General features: G+C 45.7%; 1 protein-coding gene across 1 annotated transcript; it reads right to left on the bottom strand.

Moving 5' to 3' along the window:
• Nucleotides 1–33: 33 nt before the first annotated feature.
• LOC128838812 (UDP-glucuronosyltransferase 3A1-like) lies at nt 34–21,528 on the bottom strand. Its single transcript, XM_054031236.1, has 7 exons — nt 21,309–21,528; nt 13,479–13,580; nt 11,788–11,905; nt 9,228–9,393; nt 7,328–7,556; nt 3,176–3,395; nt 34–1,656 (listed from the first exon to the last, which is right to left on the bottom strand). Exons 1-7 carry the CDS (start codon nt 21,403–21,405, stop codon nt 1,380–1,382), a joined length of 1,209 nt encoding a protein of 402 aa, XP_053887211.1. The 5' UTR covers nt 21,406–21,528; the 3' UTR covers nt 34–1,379.
• Between the last annotated feature and the right edge of the window lie 2,661 nt (nt 21,529–24,189).

Below are 24,189 nucleotides of genomic sequence, written 5' to 3' on the forward strand. Positions count from 1 at the left end.
GTCGGTAACACCTTGGGAGGGTTGGTAAGGGATCTCCGGGAGGGTGATGAGATCCTGGCTGTCGGGGAAATCAGCGTTGTATGCGCTGTCGACTGCCTCGTCCTCCTCCTCTCCTTCCTCATCTTCCCCGTCCGCGAACATCTCCGAGGAAGCGGCCGTCGACAATACCCCATCGTCAGAGTCCACGGTCACTGGCGGGGTAATGGTGGCGGCCACACCTAGAATGGAATGCAGTGCCTCGTAGAAACAGCATGTCTGGGGCTGGAATCCGGAGCGTCCGTTTGCCGCTTTGGTCTTCTGATAGCCTTGTCTCAGGTCCTTGATTTTCACGCGGCACTGCGTTGCATCCCGGCTGTATCCTCTCTGTCATGGCTTTGGAGATCTTCTCGTAGATCTTCGCATTCCGTTTTTTTTTTTTTTTTTTTCAATCACAGCTCCGAAAGCACGGACTCATCGCCCCACACAGCGATCAGATCCAAGACTTCCCGATCAGTCCATGCTGGGGCCCTCTTTCTATTCTGCGATTGCATGGTCACCTCTGCTGGAGAGCTCTGCATCGTTGCCAGTGCTGCTGAGCTCGCCACGATGTCCAAACAGGAAATGAGATTCAAACTGCCCAGACAGGAAAAGGAATTCAAATTTTCCCGGGGCTTTTCCTGTGTGGCTGGTCAAAGCATCCGAGCTCGGACCGCTGTCCAGAGCGTCAACAGAGTGGTGCACTGTGGGATAGCTCCCGGAGCTATTAGCGTCGAATTCCATCCACACCTACCCTAATTCGACATGGCCATGTCGAATTTAGCGCTACTCCCCTCGTCGGGGAGGAGTACAGAAATCAATTTAAAGAGACCTCTAAATAGCTTCGTTGTGTAGACGGGTGCAGGGTTAATTCGATTTAACACTGCTAAATTCGACATAACCTCCTAGTGTAGACCAGGCCTAAGGGCTCAGTCCTGTAAGGTCCACTCTGGGTCCAGTCAGCAAAGCACTTACTTACTCATCTGGCTTAAAGTGAAGAATGTAAGCCCATTGAAGTCAATGAGAATACCAACATGATTAAAGTTAAGCAAGTCTTTAAGTTCTTTTGATCAAAGCCAGAGTGCTCAGCACCTTGCAGGATCAAGCCCCAAGTGATGCCTTAAAAGAAGGAACATAAATTATAAGAGAGTGAATTTAAAACCAAACAAACATGCAGCTAGTTTTGTTTTTTCATCAAATGTTTATTACATTATTCCATAAAGTTAGGTCATACAGAGTGCTTGGATTATCCAGGAAATGTATCATTTCCCTCACAGTTTCCTTCAAGCAAGTGAGTCATGTCTACTAACAGCTGCTTTTCATTTTTAAAATGATGGTGTTAACCAAATATGCAATGTTTTAAATTATGTTTGTTTCTGTTTCCCTGCACTGCAGATCCTAAAGACCGCAGTTCTTAAGAGCTTAACACAAAGGTAGATGACCCCCAGGACAGACCCTGACAAGAACAACAAAACATCCAGTAAGTACTGCTGAAACCAGGACTGCTGAAAGGCATAAGGCTGGAGGTGAGCTCCTCCCCTTGCCTGGAGGACATGCTCTAGCCATCGTCCCAGACGTTGATCTGGCGGGAGCGGGTGGGAGTGATGAATTGTGCTCAGAGACATTACTGCAGATTTATACCTGTGTGAAGAGATTAAAATGCAGAGATTTGTGGTTATTAAATGATCATAGTTGAAAGCATGGCCAAATGAAGTTCTAAGCTATTGCTCCTGGGCAGGGTTAAATTAAAGCAACCTGGGGCCCTAGCCATACCTTTTATGGGGCCCTTCATGGCCTCGCTGTGGCTCTCCTTGGGGTGGCAGCTATCAGAGTTCAGATGAATGGGGCAATTCACAGCTCTTGGACCAAGGGGTCATGCCTACCTGAGTTTGCAGTTATTTTTGGTAGGTTCGCTTTGCATCTATAAGGCCAGGTCTATGCTAAAAACTTAGGTAGATCTGAAAAACTCATGCTCCTGATTGACTAGTTAAGCCAACCTAACCCTTGGGGTAGACAGCACTAGGTTGACAGAAGAATTCTTCTGTCTTCCTGGAAGAACCACTCCCATCGCTGTAGTGAGTGTCTACACTGAAGTGCTACAGCAGCAGAGCTGCAGCACTTTTAGTGAAGACGTAGCCTCAGCATTAGAAACATAATTTAACGAACAAATTAAAGCTGCAATTCTGATCTCCTCATGGAACTCCAGGAGTGGGGCCCCAGGCAAAGGTTTGTAATGTCTGTGCCTTAATCTAGACCTGCACAAGGCACTTTAATCATTGTGAAAATATATATATTTATTCTTTTTAACTTTAATGTTAAAAACATGTATAGAAAATCTGATGTAAAGGATCATCATCTAATAACCCACTCGCCTCATTTCCCACAACGTTTGCTTTCAAAACATGTAATTTTTGAGGCTGTCTTTAACTCTATCCTTGAATGATCCAGTTTTGAAGGGGCATAGATAACCAATAATGCGCAATGAAAATAATAACCAATATGTGCAGTGAAAACAAAACTAAAAGCCCTGAAACTGGGGCACAGCTTTTGAACATCTAAATTGTTCCAGAAACAAATATGTGACACGTAATAACTTCAGTGGCTACAGATGTGTACTATGGGCCCAATCGTGTGAGGTACTGACTCCCAACAACTTCCCATTGAAGTCAACTGGAGTTGTGGCTGCTCGGAACCTCAAACTTAAATCCATACATATATCTGACTTTTGGCATTGACTTCAGTGGGAGCAGGAATGGACCATAAATCAGCCTTCATCCTGTTCCCATTTAAATCAATGGTAAAAGTTTCAGGCCTTAAATAAAATAGGAAAATTCAGAGCCATAACTTTCTCTTGCTGCAACTCCATTGGTGGAAGCAAGGATTAAAGTACAGGGGAGTTGGGAGAGCAGAGTTTTCCTGCCTTTTCTCCTCCATTTGAGGAAGCAGCATTTCCCCACAACTCCTTGGATGGAAAGGTGAGATCTCCCCCATCCTGTTTCGATCTACTTTAACAACTGCCTGTAGGAGTAGACCATATGGTGACACTACACTGCTGCTTTTGTTAACAATAGTGGAGAAATGTGGGTCCAAACTATGCCAATGTAGATCTCATACCACTGATTTCACAGCGAACAGAACAGAACTACTGACAGGAACATACCTTTTGTCTTCTATAACTTGCTTCATTGTGCGAGTGAATTTGTCAGCTTTAAGCTGGTCTATTTGGAGAGTAATGCCCATATTTTTGGCCTCCACTCGGACCATGTTGTCATGCTGGTCTCCAAAAAGGGGTATTCCCACAACAGGGACCCCATGATAGATAGATTCCATCAAACTGTTCAGCCCCCCGTGGGTAACAAGCAGACGAGCCATAGGATGTCCTGGCCCAAACCAACAAAACATGTTATGTCAGCGGATGAAATTTCACCATGTTTGCACAGGTTTTAAAAGTAATAATTCTTTTGATTTCTATTCATAAATGTATAGAATGTGTAACTTTATAACTGTTATCTATTACTTGCAGTATAATAATGGCTAGAGGCCCAATCAAGATCAGGGCCTTATTGTGCTAGTGCAGGGGTAGGCAACCTATGGCACGTGTGCCGAAGGTGTCACGCAAGCTGATTTTCAGTGGCACACACACTGCCCGGATTCTGGCCACCGGTCTGGGGGGGTTCTGCATTTTAATTTAACTTTAAATGAAGCTTCTTAAACATTTTAAAAACCTTATTTACTTTACATACAACAATAGTTTAGTTATATATTATAGACTTATAGAAAGAGACCTTCTAAAAGGTTAAAATGTATTACTGGCACGTGAAACCTTAAATTAGAGTGAATAAATGAAGACTTGGCACACCACTTCTGAAAGGTTGCTGACCCCTGTGCTAGTGTAACACTGAAACACCCCAGTCATCGGTGGGTGGCATTGAATCTGGAACTTCTGGAGCTTAGTGCATGAGCCCCTCCCGCTTGAGCTAAAAGCCATATGGCCCTTAGCTAAGGCTGTAGAGCAGACTCATTAATCTCTAAGTGGTCTTGGTGCCACTTGATGGGACAGAGCACCACACCCAGGAGGTGTGTGGATTACTGTACTGGGTACTGTAAAAACACAGTATGAGACAATCCCCTACCTTGAAGAATTAATTATCTGAATAGACAAGACAGTCAAATGGTGGCAGGGGACAGATAGAAGAACTATAATAGATACCTGTGGCCATTTGGGAAATCTGTCTCTGTAAAACTTGTGAACTCTAGTTAGATTTTATGAACTTTGTATCATTATGCCTCAGTGAATATTGAATCTGGGGGTCGCCCACAGATAGAGAGCTGTTACAGGAACATCCAGGCTCATTAATATTTGAATAGGTCTATCTTGGCCATACAGTGAGTTGGCTATAGGGAGTAGCTGAAAGGCAATAAAGTAATTTTTCCAGTCTGGACTTGAGTTGAGAAGTAACCAAAAAATGGATCACCTGATGGTTCACCTTGGTAACATTATAGGATTTTAAGGCTGACCAAGAGGATCACCTGACAGAAGGGACAGGAAAGTTATAGGAGGACAAGGACTACTCTTAGGGCTAGTCTACACTGGCAAAGCCTTAATGTGCCTTGTGTGGTTGTGGTGCAGCCACCTCAATGAGGGGCATGGCTCCCAGCACTGGGAGCACAGCTACCAGTGCTGGGGCACTGTTTACACTGGCACTTTACAGCACTGCAACTTGCTGCACTCAGGGGGGTGATAGATGCTCATCCCCCTGCGCTCACCCCCCCCCCCGAGCGAGAAAGTTGCAGCGCTGTTAATTGCCAGTGTCAACAAGCCCGTAGTAGTGCACACTCTCACTGACCAGAACAAGAAAACAAGACTCAGGAGGAGGAAGGAAAGAGGAGAAAAGGGTTTTGGGACCCTAAAAGGACTGATCAAAACTCAAAAGGGTTTTGGACAGGTGAGGACACTGAAGGCATGTTTTTTGTGTGCAGGTTTTGTTGTGTTTCTGCATGGATCTGTAAGTCTCTATGCATTTGCATGAGTAAAATGTGAGAGTATGTTTAAGAGCTTACTTTTCAAAGCCTCTGAGTTCCTTGCTTGACTTCTCACATGTCCCCAAATGGGGTAAATTGTAAGCTGGAATGTCCATGTGGGTGCAGCTCTGGGGAAGGTGGATTTCAGCTACTGGAGAGATTTGAATGCTTCAGCACCAGTTTTGGGGGGTTGCTTTATATAATGAAGATCATCTAACAGAACAGCTGCTCTTTGTACTGGATGTTTTATCCTGTTATATGCACTAAGTTAGAGGGAAAGATATTGCAGCAAATCTTAGATACTTTCACATGAGCTGATATGTTGCAAGAGTGACAGTGTACCCTATAAGGCTTTATGGGGAGGGGGTGCTTATAAATGTATGTATGATATAACTGGAATAGAGTTTTGCTACATGTGCCATGTAACATATCTATGTAAAAGTTATGATCTACTGGTTATGTTCATCCTAGTTGTATGCAGGCACCATTTGTGTGTACAAAGTTATGTATACTTGTTTGATTTCTAAGTAAGGTTTGTGAGGCATTTGGTCAGCTTCTTTAAGAAGGAATTTGCAAGGTTAAGTACCCGATCAGGAAGCATTTGGGGAACAATGCATCTTGGAATGTTCCAATCCACATAAGAAGTCTTCCTGGAGACATAAAAGATACCATGTGGACAATGGCTTCTGCCTATAAAGACTATGAGTCATACATGGACATGTGACTCGCCCAGGTGACTCCAGAACTCCATCTTGGAGCTGGATTTTGCATAGGAGTGAGGAGGGGGGTCTCCACCCACAAGAGAAAGTCTATTTAAACCCGTGGGAGACCCCTCCATTTTGGTCTTCAGCTGGCTAAAGAGTGCCTCCCCATCCCCCCAGGATACTTGGGAAGAAACTGGAACAAAGGGGTGTGAGTTATTGCTGGACTCAGGCTAAAAGGAGATTAGTCTGTAAAAGGGAGCATTCTCGAACTGGTGAGGATCTTCTGTATTCAGTGTTTGATTAGACATAGATTTGCGCATTTTATTTTATTTTGCTTGGTGACTTACTTTGTTCTGTCTGTTACCACTTGGAACCATTTAAAACCTACTTTCTGTATTTAATAAAATCACTATTTACTTATTAATTAACTCAGAGTATGCTCCTGGGGGAGCAAACAACTGTGGATATCTCTCTATCAGTGTTATAGAGGGCGAACAATTTATGCGTTTACCCTGCATAAGCTTTATACAGGGTAAAACAGATTTATTTGGGTTTAGACCCCATTGGGAGTTGGGCATCTGAGTGCTAAAGACAAGCACACTTCTGTGAGCTGTTTTCAGGTAAATCTGCAGCTTTGGGGCAAGTAATTCAGACCCTGGGTCTGTGTTGGAGCAGACGGGCGTGTCTGGCTCAGCAAGACAGGGTACTGGAGTCCTGAGCTGGCAGGGAAAACAGGGATAGAAGTAGTCTTGGCACATCAGGTGGCAGCTCCCAAGGGGGTTTCTGTGATCCAACCCGTCACAGTGACCACCTCTATGAGGGAACTATGCAAATAGAAAGTGTAAATGTGACTACTGAATGTGAATGTGTGTGTGGTGGTGGTGGGAGATTGCAGGGAGAGGCAAATCCTGAGAAGATAGTAGGTAAAGCAGGCAATGGCTTCTAGCCTTTGTTACATCATCCAAACTGTCAGCACTGAGCAACAGAGATCTTTTCTGTCCCCTATTCCCGGGGTGTGTGTGTGTGTGTGTGTGTGTGAGATCCTAATCACAGTTCCAAGCAGAGAACAGACAGTTTAAATTGTATATGCACAACCAAACCTGCACTCAGATGGATTATCACAGGCTATTCTATGATACATATGTAACTTCGACAGGCCCCAGTTGTCAGCAGGTAGGATCAAACCTGGGACCTTAGGAGCTCAGTGCATGAGCCTCTACCGCATGAGCTAAAAGCCAGCAGGCTGTTAGCTAAGGCTGTAGAGCAAAGTCATTTTCTCTCTCTTTTTAAGAAGTCTTGGTGCCACTGGATGGGACAGAACACCACACCCAGGAGGTGTGTGGGTTACACATAGATCTGCTCATTCCCTGTTTAGCCCTTCTGAGCCTTACAAGTTATGAGTCTGGTCCTGCTCTCATTGAAGAGGACTTTTGCCTTTAGCCTTCATAGAGCAGGATTAGGCTATCTGTATCAATGGATATTCCACTGGAAATCTTTACGGGGATTTCAATTTGCCCGAATACACAAGCACATTTCAATACCTAATGTCAGGATTTCTCCTAGATTTCAGCTACTGTGTTCCTTACCTAATAGATCATTCTGAGGGATCCAATCTGCAATTTTCACATTAGATGCCAATTTCAGCTCTTTGGGCCATTTGGAATGCTGACACCTCCAGATCACTCCTTGGGACAGGTGGGCAAAAGCGGTATTCATCTCCTGTAGTACTTCCAAGAGTGGGATTGAGGATAACATTGAGCCCAATGTCACAATGATAAAACCATCTTCTGAGTTTGCTATAAAGTCTTCAAGCTCCTGCAAAAACAAGACACAACCTTCAGATCCTAAAATGACTTCAATTACGTTCAAATACTGTAGCTGCTATCTTTAAATGGCGCTCACTAATTTTACGATCATCATATTTATCATTTTATAGCATTTTCCAAAATCTCAAAGCACTTGTCAAACTTTTATTACACCTTTAAATGCTCCACCAAGGTAGGGTAACTATCTATCTGTAAAAATGGGTATAACAATAATCTAAAACAAAGAGGTTAATGTCCAAATTTTCAACTGTGGCCTCTAATTTGGGTGCCTTAAATTCTATATATCCTACTTAGACCTATCTTCAAAAGTGGAAACGATTCACACATTGGTGTTCTGCCAAACATCTTTCTCCTACCTCGGTACCTCTTCCGTTTATATTGGACTATCTCTTGGGCCTTAAGCGATCCGGCCTTTCTTTCAGCTCCATCAGGGTCCATTTAGCTGCTATTACGACTTTCCACGACAAAATTGATGATACGTCTGTCTTTGCTCACGCTACTACGAAGCGTTTCCTCAAGGGCCTACAAACCTTATATCCAGACATTAAACAACCGACCACCCCCTGGGACCTTCATCTGGTACTGTCTGCCCTAACTCAGCAACCCTTCGAACCCCTAGCCACGTGCTCCCTTTTACACCTCTCCATGAAAACAGTGTTTCTAGTGGCAATTACTTCTGCCAGACGGGCAGGAGAAATAGCAGCTCTCATGGCTCATCCACCATATACGATATTTTTTAAAGACAAGGTTACCCTCAGATTGCATCCCAAATTTCTTCCAAAGGTTCACTCATCATTCCATATTAATGAACCCATACACCTCCCGACTTTTTTCCCGAAACCACATGCAAACTCCTTTGAAGCCTCAATGCATACACTAGATGTTCGCAGAGCCTTGTCATTCTATTTGGATAGAACCAAACCCTTTAGAACCTCCTCTAGACTTTTTGTCTCTGTTGCAGAGCGCTCCAAGGGCATGCCTATTTCTACCCAGAGACTCTCGAACTGGATCTCCCAGTGTATCCGACTGTGCTATCAGATGAAAGGGGTTGCACCTCCAGATGGCATTAGAACACACTCCACTAGATCTCTGGCTGCCTCCATCGCGTTCTTACGCAAAGTCCCCTTGGCTGACATTTGTAAAGCAGCCACCTGGTCATCTGACCATACTTTTGTTAAACACTATGCCCTTATTCAAGGCCCTTTATCTGACATACGCTTGGGCAGGGCGGTACTCTCGACGGCGTTCCTACCAGATCCGAAGTCCCTACCTCCTTAAGATACACTGCTTTTAAGTCACCTGTAGTGGAGCACCCACAGGGACATCTCTCGAAGAAGAAGAGGAGGTTACTCACCCTGTGCAGTAACTGACGTTCTTCGAGATGAGTGTCCCTGTGGGTGCTCCACTACCCACCCTCCTCCCCTCTACTTCGGAGTTGGGGGGCCTCCGTGGTAGAGAAGGAACTGAGGAGACCGGCCACGCATGCGTTCTATTACCCTAGAGTCACAGCGGGGGGGCAGATTCTGAGCATGCGTGGCCGCTACGAGTACTGCTGCAAAAATCTCCGGGCGAAGGCGCAGGGACACACCAACACCTGTAGTGGAGCACCCACAGGGACACTCATCTCGAAGAACGTCAGTTACTGCACAGGGTGAGTAACCTCCTCTTTCTCTGCAACCAAGAAGGAGCAGGGATTAAAACCATCCATTACTGTTATGTCAAACTTTTCATCCTTCAAGGAATTCAGGATCTCTGATTTATTTAGTACGACGTGGCACTGATAGGCCAAGTGGTTCATAAAATCCAAGTAACGGCTGAGGTCCTCTCTGGGGAAAGATAAGACCATTTAGTTAAGGATTATAGTTTAAGCCTACCTTAATTTCTACACAGGGCTATATTCACCTGGTGGCTAAGAGTGTAAATCCCTGCGCACGTTATTGTCATTGATAAATCTCTGCCATGCAAATTTAAATATATAATAATATCTAGCTCTTATATATCACTTTTTATCAGTAGATCTCCTTTACAAAGGAAATCAGTATCACTAGCCCCATGTTACACATGGTGAAACTTAGGCCCAGGGAGAAAAAGTGCCTTGCCCAACATCAGCCAGCAGGCCAATGGCAGAGCCAATAATAGAACCTAGATCTCCTGTCCAGTGTTCTATCTACAAAACACAACGCACCATTATTGGGTTCAGTGTGCAGGTGCTGGGCAGTATTTGGTGGCCTGTGATATACGGAAGGTCAAACTAGATGATCTGTTGGTGCCTTCTGACCTTAAACTCTGACACCAGGGGAAAGAAATGTAAAGAGTAGCAACAACAACAAAATCAATGAGACTTGGGCACAGGTCCTCCAATGTATTTAGGTGCCTAACTTCCATTGACTTCAAGGGGAGTTAGGTGTCTTAACATCTGGATCTAGGCCTTAGTTCTTTTGAATATCCCACCCATATATCTTCCAGCTGATGCGTACACAGAACTCTTCTTAAAGCTAAAGGGAGTTACAGGCACATTAAGTGGAGACAGCTCCTAATACGATAATTCTGAATAGAGTTGTGGAATTTAATAGGTCAGTAACCTACAGCCATTGTTCCAGATAAACTTTTAGCTCAAGCATCCTTTCTCAACTGTGTCCCATGCAACAACTGTTGTTGTTTATATTCTAATGGCATTTGTATTCTGGTGGCTGAATTTGGGTACCCTTGTGCTCAGCACTGTGCAAACACAGAATTGGAGTCTCTTCTCATTTTGGTTGATTTATGCTACTGCTTAAACTGGATGAAGGTGCAGCAAATTACTATTACTATCACACCAAACTCTGCAGTTTTGGGGCTTGATCCTGCAGAGGGCGAGGCATCAGTTCTTGGCTGGCGTGCTCAAGGGTTCAGTGGAGGCTCTCAGTTAAAAACCTGTATCTGCATTTGGGTGCTGGCACAGCCCAGAGATTCCTGCATCATGTTCATCCATCGTGCAACCCAATGCAGATCTGCTGGAACTGGGTGGGGCAGATGTGTCAGGATTCAAAATGAGCCAAATTTTCACACTGCTGAACTGTCCCAGTGGCCACAGTTTCCTTTCCTCCACCCCAATGCAGGATCAAGCTCTTAATGGTTAGACAGTGCGTTGCCATGTTTGTCAGTTACATTCAAGGATCAAATTTTCTGCTATTGTCAATGGATGAAACTCCACCGCAGTCAATGAAATCACACGCAGAAAAATTGACACTGCGCTTCTTAAATTAGGCTAGTAAAAATGCAGAGTAACTTCACATCTACGAAAGAGAGCTGGGATTAACCTTCTACTTTATCAATTTATTTAAAGTGCAGTAAATATAGAGCTAATTGAACGATGGAAGAAATTGTTTATGAATTATTTAATAAAAAAAGTCACAATCTGCCATGAATATTATTTGCAATCAGTTACTTGATTAGCTCTGGGCCTTTGTCCATGACTTGGGGATCCTGGTGCTGACTTTTTACCTTTCAGGGAGGCTCCCGCCCTACATATGTGAGTGGGAGTGTTTTGGCTGATTTGGAGCCATCACAAAGGAGGCGAGTTGTCTGACAGATATGAATTCTCCCAGGTTAGTCAGTGCTGTGTTGACCATTAATACAGGGGACATAAGTGGTTCATAGGCCTTGAGCTAGCCCTCTGTGCAGGGATGAATTCTGGGAAGCAGGGACACAACAACCAGAAATTCTGAACCTTGAAGCAGAGGATAGAAAATTTCACACAGACTGAAGTAGTTAATTCCATATCATTTCATGCTTCCTCTGTTTCTTTGTTTTGGTCCTCATTTGGGTCTTAGCCCCATATTTGAACCTTGGCCATAAATTGAGAACTACAATGACCAGCCTGAGCACCACACCGTGAAAAGTTCTGAGGTTTTTTGGTCCCCCTCCCCCAAAGTAAAGACTGCATGAGGGTAGGTCTGATTTTGAAATCAAGAACTTGGTTTTAATGAATAACCTAATTCAGTGCAATTTTATCTTGCAGCAGGTATATCCAGGCATAAACATTGTATTGAACTGTGTGGATCTGAGAGAGAGAGATGGAGTCCAGTCACTCAAAAACTATATTTTTAAAAGCCCTCTTCATTATCCCAACTGTAATAAACAGGAATCTGATATTTTTAGCTATCAAGAATGGCAGAGCTTTTTCCAGACAGTTTAAACTCCTTAAGAAATTGTGCATAACAATGATGATAAAGTAATACCTGCCCTTCAGAAAATCCTCCGTGTAGTCAGCAAACCACTTCTCGTATTCCTTGAGGTAGTCCTGGCTAGCAGACCAAGCTGTAATTTGGTAGGTATTGGGCTGCTCATATTTTCGCCCTAAAAATACGCATAATTAAAAAATAGACATTTTCCTTAAGCACACCTATATTTAATACAACCTTAATTTTTTTTTTGTACAGCCTTTTTGGAAAATAAGATTAACAATTTTTTAAAAATTGAAACTGACTGAGAAATTAATAAGTAGTTTATTTTTTAACCACCCAGGTTTATAAGGATGGGAATCATCCAGTCTCAGAGGAAGTCCTGCAGGAGGAGAAGAAAACTCTCTGGGAACTCACCCTTATAGAGTTTACCCAAATTGTTCCATTTGATGATTGTTCCCTCCACAGTGGAACAGGCACTGATTTGGCCTACATAACCCACCAATCTTCCAAGATTCATCTGAATCTCAGGATTAGCTAAGTGACATGATGGGTTATACAAGCTCCACACTTGGCAACCTGAGAGTAATGAGGGATTGTGGGCTCAGTCGGCCTTTTCCTGCCACACTTGTGAGAGATGTCCGAGGTGGAGGCAGGAGCTTAAAAGGGGAGAGCACAGCACAGCTGGTGGCACACTAGAGTGGAGTGCAGACTTGAGTCCTCAGCTCCTGGAGAAGGGCTGGCTGAAGGCAAAAGCTCTTTGAGCAACTGTTGCCTGATGCCCTGCACCCTCCTTAATGGAAAGGAAAGAATTGGTGGGGCAATTCTTGTATATTAGCCTGTGAGCCCAGCTGGGGCCACAGCCTACCAGAAGCCCTCTGATGGAAGAGAGCTTTATCTTACCAGTGGAGCAATTATGTTCATTTCTTTTTGTGTTCATTGCCAACCCTGAAAAGGGCAGACTGTCTGGGACTGATTATCTTATGACTGGACTGGCATGGTGGAATGCCCGGACATTGCAGACTAGAGGCCAGGTGAATACAGAAGCCCGCCTTGGGAGGCAACCTGGGCAAGAAATGCAGTGCCAAGGTCCAGAGATATGTATGCAAAGACCCTGTGCTTTTCCTCAAGCTACGGGACTCCTCACCTCCTTCTGGCTACCTGGCACCATGGTTCCACTGGAGACATGAACATTCACCATGAGTGTGAGTGAGTTAGCGACATACATGTCCAGTCTCTCTTCATCAGAACATTGCTGTAAGCAACTAACTCTTGTCCCCAAAGTACTTTGTGTGTGCTATGTTTTAAAAACCCTAATAAACCCAAAGTAGTCCAGAACACTCCTAGATGTTTCTCTTCACCAAGGGCTACTGCCCTGCCTAATTCTGTTCCCTACAGTCAGCACTTTCACAGCTAGAGCTGTCATTTAAAAAAATGTTCTTGCAGGATTTTATTTATTTATTTATTTATTTATTAAATGGCTGAGGCATTTTTTGCTCACATTTGCCAAAAATAGTCACCTGAGAAGGCAGAAAACTTTCATCCCAGGAGCTGAATGTTTTGAAAAGTTATGAGAAATTGAAAATGGATTTATAATGTGAAAGCTTAAGGACCTTAAATATGACAAGAACTAACTGTAAGAATGATCAAAGAGCCTAGCTTGTACCTGCTATGCATATGCTTTTACTAGTTATATATAATATTTATATTCCTTTGGTAATAAGCTCTTCTGGGAAAGGTGCCTTTACCTGGGATCATCAGAACGCCTGTCTGTAGTAACATTCTGACTTCATGACCTCTATTATGAAGGACTTGTGAAATTTCATCCATCATAAGATAATGGCTTCCTCCTATGGATTAAAAAAGATGACAGTTTATGCAATTTCCATTTTAATATGTTGATAATGCTGACAAAGTTTGGCTTGAAAACCAGCAGCAGTAAATGGAGACATTCGCAGTGATATTTATTTATAGTTTCACTATGTAAACCAGCTAAATTGGGCTAAATTTTTTTTCCTGTGGTAACTCCATTTAAAACAATTGGTCCAATAGTGTCCAGTGTTTTTAAGACAAGTGTGTCCCTACCCTTTTTTAAATTTTACTTTTACAAACTGTAAAATGCTAATTTTATAGACCTCATACTGTTAACATCTAGCTGACTATTTTCTATAGAGCCCACTGAGTTATTTGTATTGCAGTAGTGCCCAAAGACCCCAATCAGCATCAGGGTCCCATTGTGCTAGGGCAGTACAGGCACATGACAAGATATGAAGCCAGAGCCTTAGCTGGTGTCCCTGGAGCTATGTCCGGGCACTGCTTAATGTAAATGGGAGCTAAGAGTGCTCTGCAGCACTTCACAGTATCAGGCCCTAAGCTCATGGGGCTTGATCCTGTACTACTGAACTCAAGGGGGGTTCCTCAGAGAGGCAGAAGCTACCTGTGGATGGGGGTGCAAAGGGATTGGAGGGGGAATAAAAGGAGCTACTGAGACTTGTGATAGGGAAGTGTAGGGCAGCCAGCTCCAGGCTGAGAAAGGGCATCCCAGCAGTCCTACTACCATTCTTGGGTGGCTGGTGCCTTGTTTTCCCCCCAGCCTTTCTCAGCAGCTGGTGCCCTCTTCACCGATACCCTGATGGCTGGTGCATGTGCTCCTGCTCCTGCCCCAGTGTCTCTGCCAGGACCAGAGACGTAACTAGCTATTTTTGCACCCGAGGCAAGAATATAAAATTGCGCCCCCTCCTCTGCCCCACAACACACACACACACACACACACACACACACACACACACACACACACACACACACCCACCCCCTAGCGCCGCCCACCCTGTGGAAACAAACCCATCTTCCACTATCCTTGCCTTTCCAAACTGCTGACTAGATAAAGCCATCAGCTCACAAGGCTGCCTAGGCGCATTCAGACTTTCCTTACCAGGCACATTACCACTCCCAACAGATAAACTGCTGCTCTTCTCACTACACTGAGCTACTTCCAGCAAATCACAGTTACCCTTTTCAGATTCATTTTTACAAGATGTACTAGCCAACAATCCATCACCCATCCAAAATCTACCCTTTTCTTCCTCAGTTAGGGCTTTCACCTGACCATCCACTTTAATCTGCTCCTGAGAAACATTTTCCTGACCAATGAGATCTTTCTGCTCTTGATCTAACTCCAGATTCACTTCTGAGACATTAGACAGACATTCAGAAACTTCATTTACAGACAAACCGCTCTTCTTCTCAGACAAACCTTTGGAGAAACCTGCCCCAGGCAAATCATTGCCCACAATAGAGACAGGTTTAAGATCATTCCTGTCCTGTGACTGGCTACCTGGACTGAACAAAGCTTTAACATTTTCCCCAATCAAAAGATCCTTAGGCAATAACTTCCTTACACCAGCTATAACTTCATGCTGAGTTCCATTCCATTGAAGGTGGATTCTGGCTACAGGCACACTTACAGTAAACTCATAGAGGACTACAACATTCACACTCTGATTTGGTAAGTAATCTTCCTTTTTGACAAGATCTGCTTTAACAAGAGTGATGTTAGAAGCCATAATTTGCCCTAAACACCTTTTACCATTGACTTTTACACACACTATGAATTTTTCATGACCACTCCCATACAGAGCATTGGCATAAGTTATGGAGCCACACTCTACTGAACACACAGTAACAGCATTTACATAAAAGGTGGCAGTGTTTGGGGTACATATGGTTACACCCAGACAACTGCTCACAGGGCCGGCTCTAGCTTTTTTGCGGCCCAAAGCAGCAAAAAAAAGCGCCGCCCCCCGCCCAGCTGAGCGCCGCTGGAACCCCACTCGAGCGCCACCTCCCCGCCAAGCGCTGCGCGCCGGATGCCCACCCCCCCCCTGCGCCGAGCGCGGCCGGAACCCCCCCCCCGAGCACCGAGCCCCGCGCCGCCCCCCCCCCGCCAAGCACTGCGCCGCCGGAGCCCGCCCCTGCCCCCTGCCAAGCGCTGCCGGAACCCCCCCCCCCGAGCGCCGAGCCCCGCACAACCGGAGCCTGCCCCCCCAGCGCCGCGCCACTGGAGCGCCCCCCTTCCCCGTGGAATGCCGCGCCGCGCTCCCCCCGCCGCCCCTTACCAGGTGCCGACCCAAGCATGTGCTTGGGTGCCTGGTGCCTGGAGCCGGCCCTGACTGCTCAGAATTATACAACATACCAACATTGTTATAAACTGGACTTTCAAGAGGATACAATTTCTGCTGTTCTTCCCTTGCTTTTTTTGATTTGGAGCTGAAGTCTTTCCACTTTTGCCTTAGCTTCTAGTTCCTGCAATCGAATTTCTGCCAGTCTTTGTTCATGCTCAAGTTGCAGTTACTTGCTGCCTTTTGCATTCCAATTGCTTATGCAGCTTCTGTAGCATCAGGTAAGGGCTGTGCTCCTGCCTTCTGATTACTGGCCTTTAACAGATTTCTCAGTTATTGATTTGTAGCTTTCTTTCTAAACCTTATCCACTTTTCTGAACACAAATCTTTCAGGGCTTTTTTGTCAAGGCCCTCATATGCTCTTTACTCACCCATTGCAACTGCTCTTTAACCAACCAAACTCTCAATCCCAAAATTCAAATTTGGATAGCGTGGGGTTCTGACCCAAAGCTTAATTGACCCAGTTCTGTAGATCCTAGCACGACTACGCCACTGTAACGATGCTGGTTCTGGTGGAACCCAACTGAGAGTATCAATTCAGGACAAATTGCTTAAAACAGGGCAGTTACAGCCCAAGGCGAGGGGTTTTCCACCTCTAAGACAAACCAAACCAGCCAGACAAAGAGGACTTTGGTCTCAGCAATTCCCTTAGAAACTCCAGTTTCCCAGTATCACCACCAGTGCCACTCGTTATGGGGACAAATGGTTATGAAAATCAATACCCCAGTAGAAGAAAAAGGGTTCTCCCAATCCCAAAGGACCAAGCCCCAGACCCAGGCCAATATACAAACCAGATCTTACCCACAAATCACTCCATTGCCAATCCTTTAGAATGGAGATATCCTATCTCCTAGAACTGGAAGGGACCTTGAAAGGTCATCGAGTCCAGCCCCCTGCCTTCACTAGCAGGACCAAGTACTGATTTTGCCCCAGATCCCCAAGTGGCCCCCTCAAGGATTGAACTCACAACCCTGGGTTTAGCAGGCCAATGCTCAAACCACTGAGCTATCTAAAATCTAAAGGTTTATTCATAAAAGGAAAAAAATATAGATGAGAGCAAGAATTGGTTAAATGGAATCAATTACATACAGTAATGGCAAAGTTCTTGGTTCAGGCTTGTAGCAGTGATAGAATAAACTGCAGGTTTAAATCAAGTCTCTGGAGTACATCCATAGCTGGGATGGGTCATTCAGTCCTTTGTTCAGAGCTTCAGTTTGTAGTAAAGTCCCTCCAGAGGTAAGAAGCAGGACTGAAGACAGGATGGAGATGTGGCATCAGCCTTTTATAGTCTTTTCCAGGTGTAAGAACACCTCTTTGTTCTCACTGTGGAATATTACAGCAAAATGGAGTCTGGAGTCATATGGGCAAGTCCCTGCATACTTTGCTGAGTTACAAGGCGTATCTGCCTTCTCTCAATGGGTCAATTGTATATCTGATGGTGCTTAATAGGCCATCAAGCAGGCTAGGCAGAGCTAACACCAACTTGTCTGAGATGTCACCCAGAAGCATAGCATAAGTTTGAAATAAGACAGTATAAAGCCAACCTTCATAACTTCAACTACAAAAATGATACACACATAAAGAGCATAATCATAACCATCAAACCATAACCTTGTCTTAGACACCTCATTTGACCCCCTTTATACAAGATTTGGTGCCACTTCAGGACTTTGGTTGCACCTATGTTCTATATGGTCCCAGATTATGTCAATAACGTCACAGCCAAAAAGGAAGGTGGTGGGTGGGGGAAGAAACAGAACGCATAGGGTGACCAGATCACAGCAGTAAAATAGTACCTGCCCCCTCCCCGCTCGGCCCCACCATCACACCCCTCTTCACCCCCTAACCCGCCGCTGTCTTGCTGAGTCCCTCCTAGTCAGTCCCCCACTCACCACTCACCTCCTTTCACCTTCTCCCTCCCTGCCCTAAATCCCCATGCCCGCGCCTAGAATCCCTGATGGCTCACTGCTCATCTCTTTGCCCACCCGCTCACCCCCGACTCACCGCTCGCCCTCCCCACCCCAAGTATAAAGCCTCATTCAAAGACCCAGGGGGTCACTATATTAATGCACACACCAGTCAATCAATGCAGTACCAAAAATTAAAATACTGAAAATGGATGCCCTTCTCCATCCACCGACTTGCCTCCTCACCCGCGCTCCAAGTATGGGGGCAGCAGGTTTGTAGAAATGTTGGTGGTGCCCAGAACACTCAGAGCTCCCTCCCCCCGCAAACTCTGCCCCCCACCTGCCTAAGGCTCTGCGAGGGAGTTTGGGTGGGGGGAGGAGGTCTGGGGTGCAGGCCTTAGGTTGGGACAGGGGATTGGGGTGTAGGACGGTTGAGAGGTTGGGCTCTGGGATGAAGTCTGGGGTGCAGGCTCTGGGACAGAGTTTGGGTGCTGGATGCAGGCTACGGGGTGGAGGAGTGCAGGCTCTGGGAGGGAGTGCAGAGGGCTGGGTGCAGGCTCTGGGACAGAGTTTGGGTGCTGGATGCAGGCTCCGGGCTGGGGCACAGGGTGGGGTGCAGGATGGGTGGAGGAGTGCAGGCTCTGGGAGGGAGTGCAGAGGGCTGGGTGCAGGCTCTGGGACAGAGTTTGGGTGCTGGATGCAGGCTCCGGGCTGGGGCACAGGGTGGGGTGCAGGATGGGTGGAGGAGTGCAGGCTCTGGGAGGGAGTGAAGAGGGCTGGGTGCAGGCTCTGGGACAGAGTTTGGGTGCTGGATGCAGGCTCCGGGCTGGGGCACAGGGTGGGGTGCAGGATGGGTGGAGGAGTGCAGGCTCTGGGAGGGAGTGAAGAGGGCTGGGTGCAGGCTCTGGGACAGAGTTTGGGTGCTGGATGCAGGCTCCGGGCTGGGGCACGGGGTGGGGTGCAGGATGGGTGGAGGAGTGCAGGCTCTGGGAGGGAGTGCAGAGGGCTGGGTGCAGGCTCTGGGACAGAGTTTGGGGGCCGGAGAGGGGGTGTGGGCTCTGGGAGGGGTGGTGGGTGCTGGGGGGGAGGGGACTGCCATCACATGTGGCTTCCTTCCTCCTCTGCTGCCCCTCACTGGGGGTGGGGGGATGGGGCTGCCCCTTGCCCAGTTTGCAGGAGTGGTGGCTGGGGGAGTGCGGATCACAGGGTCAAACACTCACCAAAGCCCCAGCAGCTGCTCAGGTGAGTGAGGTCCACTGCCGATGATCCTGTTGCCCACCGGAAGCCCCCTCAGCGTCTCCTCCAGGTGGGTGCCGGGGGCGGGGAGGGCTGCATCTGAGAACCATGTGTGTGGCTCCATCCTCTCCCTCTCCCCTTCCTGACTTGCAGCAGCCAGCTGCTTGCCCTCAGCTCTCTGCCGGCCGGCCAGCGTCTCTGGTTGCCATAGAGGCAGCAGCAGCCAGGAGAGCCGCAGCTTTCGGTCCGGCAAGGACACTTGCGCCCTTCGGCTCTGAGTGCCCGAGGCAAGTGCCTCACTCTCCTCGCCCTCCTTACGGCACTGGCCAGGACCCACTGTGGCTGGAAAAAGGGCCCAGGCTGGGCAGTCTTACTTGCCCCCCATCTCCTCTGCTGCAGTGGCCACTCCAGCCCTTCCTCTGGGTCCCACTCATATCTCATGTGTATGGGGGGGAACCACAGCGGGGTCCTTCTCTTGCTTTTGCAAGAGTGCTGAGTGGAGATGAAAAATATCAAGGGTGATAGAAACAGGGGCACTAGCATGCTCCTGCTCTCCCCGCCCCCTGGTTCTGCCACCCCTGTTACTCTTTTGCATTGGTCTGCCAGTCCCATGCTCACTTACGAGCTGAGTATGGCATGTTGAGGATGGTGTTGGAATTGCAATTTATCACTTTGAGAGTTGGGGTGTGTGGAGGATGGTCTTGCTTGCAGGTTAGGGAACTCTGTAGTAGAGCACGCAATCTGGGATGGAAGCAGCAGTCAGTCTGGAAAAAAACAGCTTCAAGCAAGGTGGGGTGAGTTGTGCCTCTCTGCTGTACAAAGCAGCCTGCTTTGTGTGTGTCTGTTTTTGTTCACTGTGTGTTCTTGTTCTGTGTTCTAAGAATAAAAGTAGTGCAGCCTTCCAGACAGAGTATTTCCTGGTTTTTTTTAATCTAATTTCTGTTTGTATACTGTTAGGGTGACCAGATGTCCCAATTTTATAGGGACAGTCATGATATTTGGGACTTTTTCTTCTATAGGTGCCTATTACCCCCCACCCCCGTTCCAATTTTTCACCCTTGCTATCTGGTCACCCTATATGCTGTGAAGATAACACTGATCCACGCCTTCCTCCTCCAACTCAGTGGATTTGCAGAAGAGACTCCTAGCAGCGTCCTTCACTCTGCTCAGAAACATAGGTTTCTGAGGGGCTCATGTTTTGTAGTGTGGATTCATCTCAGCTCTATCCCTCGCGGGGCCTCTGAAAAACCCACTGAGCTTTGACACAGGTTTAGAGAAGAGGGTGCATGCTGCATTGACAGACCTCTGATTCCCATTCCTTTACTCCCCTACAAGCTGCAGAATGGAAGGCCCTGAGTCTTTACTCAAACAAAACTCCCACCGAAGAACTTCACAACTGGATCTGGTGTGTTTGTAGTTGGTCTGGGTGGGGGAAAAGAAGATTGTGAAGGGGTTAATTTGGTTTTATCATCTCCATTCTTTTTCACTAGTTAGTACATGAAGTAACAGAGAGAGTGCTTGCTGTTCCTGAGGCTGAAGTGAGGCATAGCCAGGGGATATTTCCTCACAAGTCTAACCAGCTGGTTATAGGGACATTCGCTGAAGGTCCATGGGATCTGAGTAGCTGATGCCAAAATTGCTGTTCATAACAAATGTTTGCTGTAACCTCAGTTTTACAATCCTCCTTACTGTATTACAGAAATAACATTCCTACCCCAGCAACAAGTCTAATGACAAGGAAAGTAATCTAGAGAGAGTTCACTTGGTTAAATTCCCAGCTAACAAAACAACCGTGACATTCCAAAGGAAATAATGAAAAAAGGCAACATTAACAAAGAAATACACATTCACTCACATTCCAGAACAAGAGTAGATCTGAATGCTGTGCAGTCATATGGATTTAAAAAAGCACATTGAACACTGCAATACATGTCCTGTCACGGGAGTCACGGCATGTACCAGGCATAAGGCTCCCCTTGGATAAGTGTCTTTTGGCCAGCTAGTGTGAGGTTCATTTGAAGTATCACTTCTGCTCTTTCCCATTCCTATCTACTCAGCCTTCCTTTCCTCTGTCTCAGAGCAAAACAGTCTCCCAGCTTGACCACTCCTTTAAATGCATGCACTGCAAACTGTCCCGTGCAAAAGAAAAAAAGTACCTTTTGTCTTGTCAGAGGAAAACATGCATGTGCTTTAAAAAGCTTGGAAGATTATGCAAGACTCTTGTGCTGTGCTATCCCTTGGCTACCTGAGCACTCACCGATGAAGGAGAGAATCAGGATCTTGAAGGCTTCAGTGAGTAGGAAATGCCGCAGAAAAAGCAAAGCAAGAAGCGGCCCTCTCCCTCCAGCCATCATCCTGAAGCAAGCCACACCTCCAGAACACAAACAGGCAAACTTCCCTGGACCACTCGTAATGCTGCACTGCCATACTGGAGTCAGGGAAGTAAATTATGGTTTGTGTGTGTGTGTGTGTGTGTGTGAGAGAGAGAGAGAGGCAGGCAGGCAGGCAGAAGGCAGTCTTGCCCATAACCCATTCAATATCTCACTTGTGGTTTGCAAAACATGGAGGGCAGTAAGCAGCATGGAGTTAGTTTTACATGGAGTCTGCATAAATCCCAGCAATTGCTCCTGCTCTGAAATCTAAGAAAAGTTCCAACGCACTACGCTTTGTAAATAAGATCAGTTTAAGTCAATCTTAGAACTAATATAACAAATAGAGTGAGCAATGTTCTGTATGTTTATTCTGAACAAGGACATGAAACAATCACCAAAACATGAATTCACAGTAGCCTTGTAAATGTGTAAAATATGTAGTGACTAGAAAAAATATGGTAGGGAACAGACAGTGTATGTGCAATGCGTGAACAGCTCGTGATCTGTATAGAGATTGACAAAGAGTCCTGTGGCACCTTATAGACTAACAGACGTATTGGAGCATAAACTTTCATGGGTGAATACTCACTTCGTCTGATGCCACATGCATCTGACAAAATGGGTATTCACCCACGATGTAGGGATATTAAAGAAGGTACTAACAGTGATTCCCCCAAGAGACAGTGACCCCCTCATAATTTGGCCCCCACACTTTAAAATCCAACAGTTTCACCAAGTACAAAAATCTCTTGGGTCTTCTGTTAAAACTTGTAAGCTACTGTCTGTAGAAACCATTGATTATATCTATCCTGTGACTACTATGTAAAACTTACAAACAAGTTAACTGACTTTGTTATACAATGTAAACAAACACTATAAGCTGTTAAGTGTCTTTCACTTCATTCAACTGCTCCTAGGACAGACCCCCACCCTCTGTGATTAAAGGGCCGGGAGTCTCAAATGAATTAGCACACACTCTGAAAGCGGTGGAGACAGTAAATTAAAATATGGTTAAGGGATGGAATGTATGCTGATGAATGCTTGATATACATGGATGGTTAGGGAGGTGCCAGCCTAGAAAAGGAGTATCCATCGGCCGAAGAATGTGTCAAGTGGATGACCAGAAACCCCCGGAGGGTAAACTGGGACCCACCCCATCACCTGGAAGGATAAGAAACACAAACTTTGGACAGTGTGGAGCCACCAGGAATGTGCCACTTTGGACAGGAATGTGCCATCTGCTGATTGAGTCAGCAACAGCAGGATGAAACAGTTCCCATAGACTAACATAGGAATTAATTCCTATAAGAAGGGACTCTAAAGACTGATGACTTTGAGTCTCTGGTTCTGCTGCCAGCCTCCAGGAGCATCAGGTGCACCTGACACAGACTCGGCTCCATCCTCATGACCAAGATACCTGGCCAGTAACTTGGCATGAGCAACTTCTAGGCTGGTAACTATAACACCTATACAGAACTTGAATGAATGATTGTGTGCATGAATCTCTCTCTCTCTCTCTCTCTCTCTCTATGTATGTGTGTATGTATAAGAAATAAATAGTCAAACAACGTTGTTTACTTTTATCTTTTGCTTTATCAGTATATTTACAATAAATGTGGCATCTTTGCCTTATCCCTCTTAATAAGATCCTGCTGGTTTTTATTCTATTGGTATAACAACGAAAGCTTATGCTCCAATACATCTGTTAGTCTATAAGGTGCCACAGGACTCTTTGTCACTTTTTACAGATCCAGACTAACACGGCTACCCCTCTGATACTTGTATAGAGATTGATTCCCAGAAACTAACGAACCAATGATAGATTTTGTGATACGATGTAGAACAGAAGGCACATGTTGCAGTTTGTTTTAGAATGGATGTATAAATTCCTTTATCAAGTGATCCATCCCCTGTCATCCACTCCCAACTTCTGGCAGTCATGTTTAGGGGCATCCAAAGCATGAGGTTGCATCCCTGACCATTTTGGCTAAGAGCCATTGATGGACTTTTATCCTCCATGAACTTATCCTAATTTTTTTTGAACCCAGTTATACTTTTGGCTATCAGAACATCTCCTGGCAATGAGCTCCACAGGTTAACTGTGTGTTGCAGATAAATCTCTGCATTACGCATCTTCACATAACTTTCATATGACTTTGTATTATGCCTCTATTTTCATACAACTTTGTATCAGATCCTTATATAGAAAACTTTGTATTGAGCCTTGGTATAATGTTAAAAAAGTCTTTTTGCTAGGAGTAGAATAGGATCTCCCCCCCCACACACACACTTTTAATCAATTGCCCTATTGAATGAACGAGGTGTGAATGAGTAAGGCATGGAACGCAAGCACCTCCAGACAGCTGCAACAGTTGGAGAGGGGATGGAAGCCAGACCCAAGAACAATAAAACTTCTCAAATGGGCTTGTCAAGGCTGGATCCCCACTTTGAACTTTAGGGTACAAATGTAGGGGCCTGCATGAAAACTTCTAAGCTTAACTACCAGCTTAGCTCTGGTTCCGCTGCCACCATTTCCCAATTTTTCCCTCCCTGGGAAGCCCTGAGAAACCTTTCACCAATTCCCTGGTGAGTACAGATCCAAACCCCTTGGATCTTAAAACAAGGAGAAATTAACCATCCCCCCTCCTTCCTCCCACCAACTCCTGGTGAATCAAGATCCAAACCCCTTGGATCTTAAAAACAAGGGAAAATCAATCAGGTTCTTAAAAAGAAGGCTTTTAATTAAAGAAAAAAAGTAAAAATCAT

This window comes from Malaclemys terrapin, chromosome 6, assembly GCF_027887155.1.
Source record: "Malaclemys terrapin pileata isolate rMalTer1 chromosome 6, rMalTer1.hap1, whole genome shotgun sequence".
Lineage (NCBI taxonomy): Eukaryota > Metazoa > Chordata > Testudines > Emydidae > Malaclemys > Malaclemys terrapin.

Excerpts from the sequence above, each read along its gene's own strand:
- LOC128838812 (XM_054031236.1), bottom strand. The coding sequence starts at position 21,405 with ATGATGGCTGGAGGGAGAGGGCCGCTTCTTGCTTTGCTTTTTCTGCGG. Across the intron at positions 11,906-13,478 it reads AGGCGTTCTGATGATCCCAG|GGCGAAAATATGAGCAGCCC; the intron begins GTAAAGGCACCT and ends GCGTATTTTTAG. Across the intron at positions 3,396-7,327 it reads CCCTCAGAATGATCTATTAG|GACATCCTATGGCTCGTCTG; the intron begins GTAAGGAACACA and ends GGTTTGGGCCAG.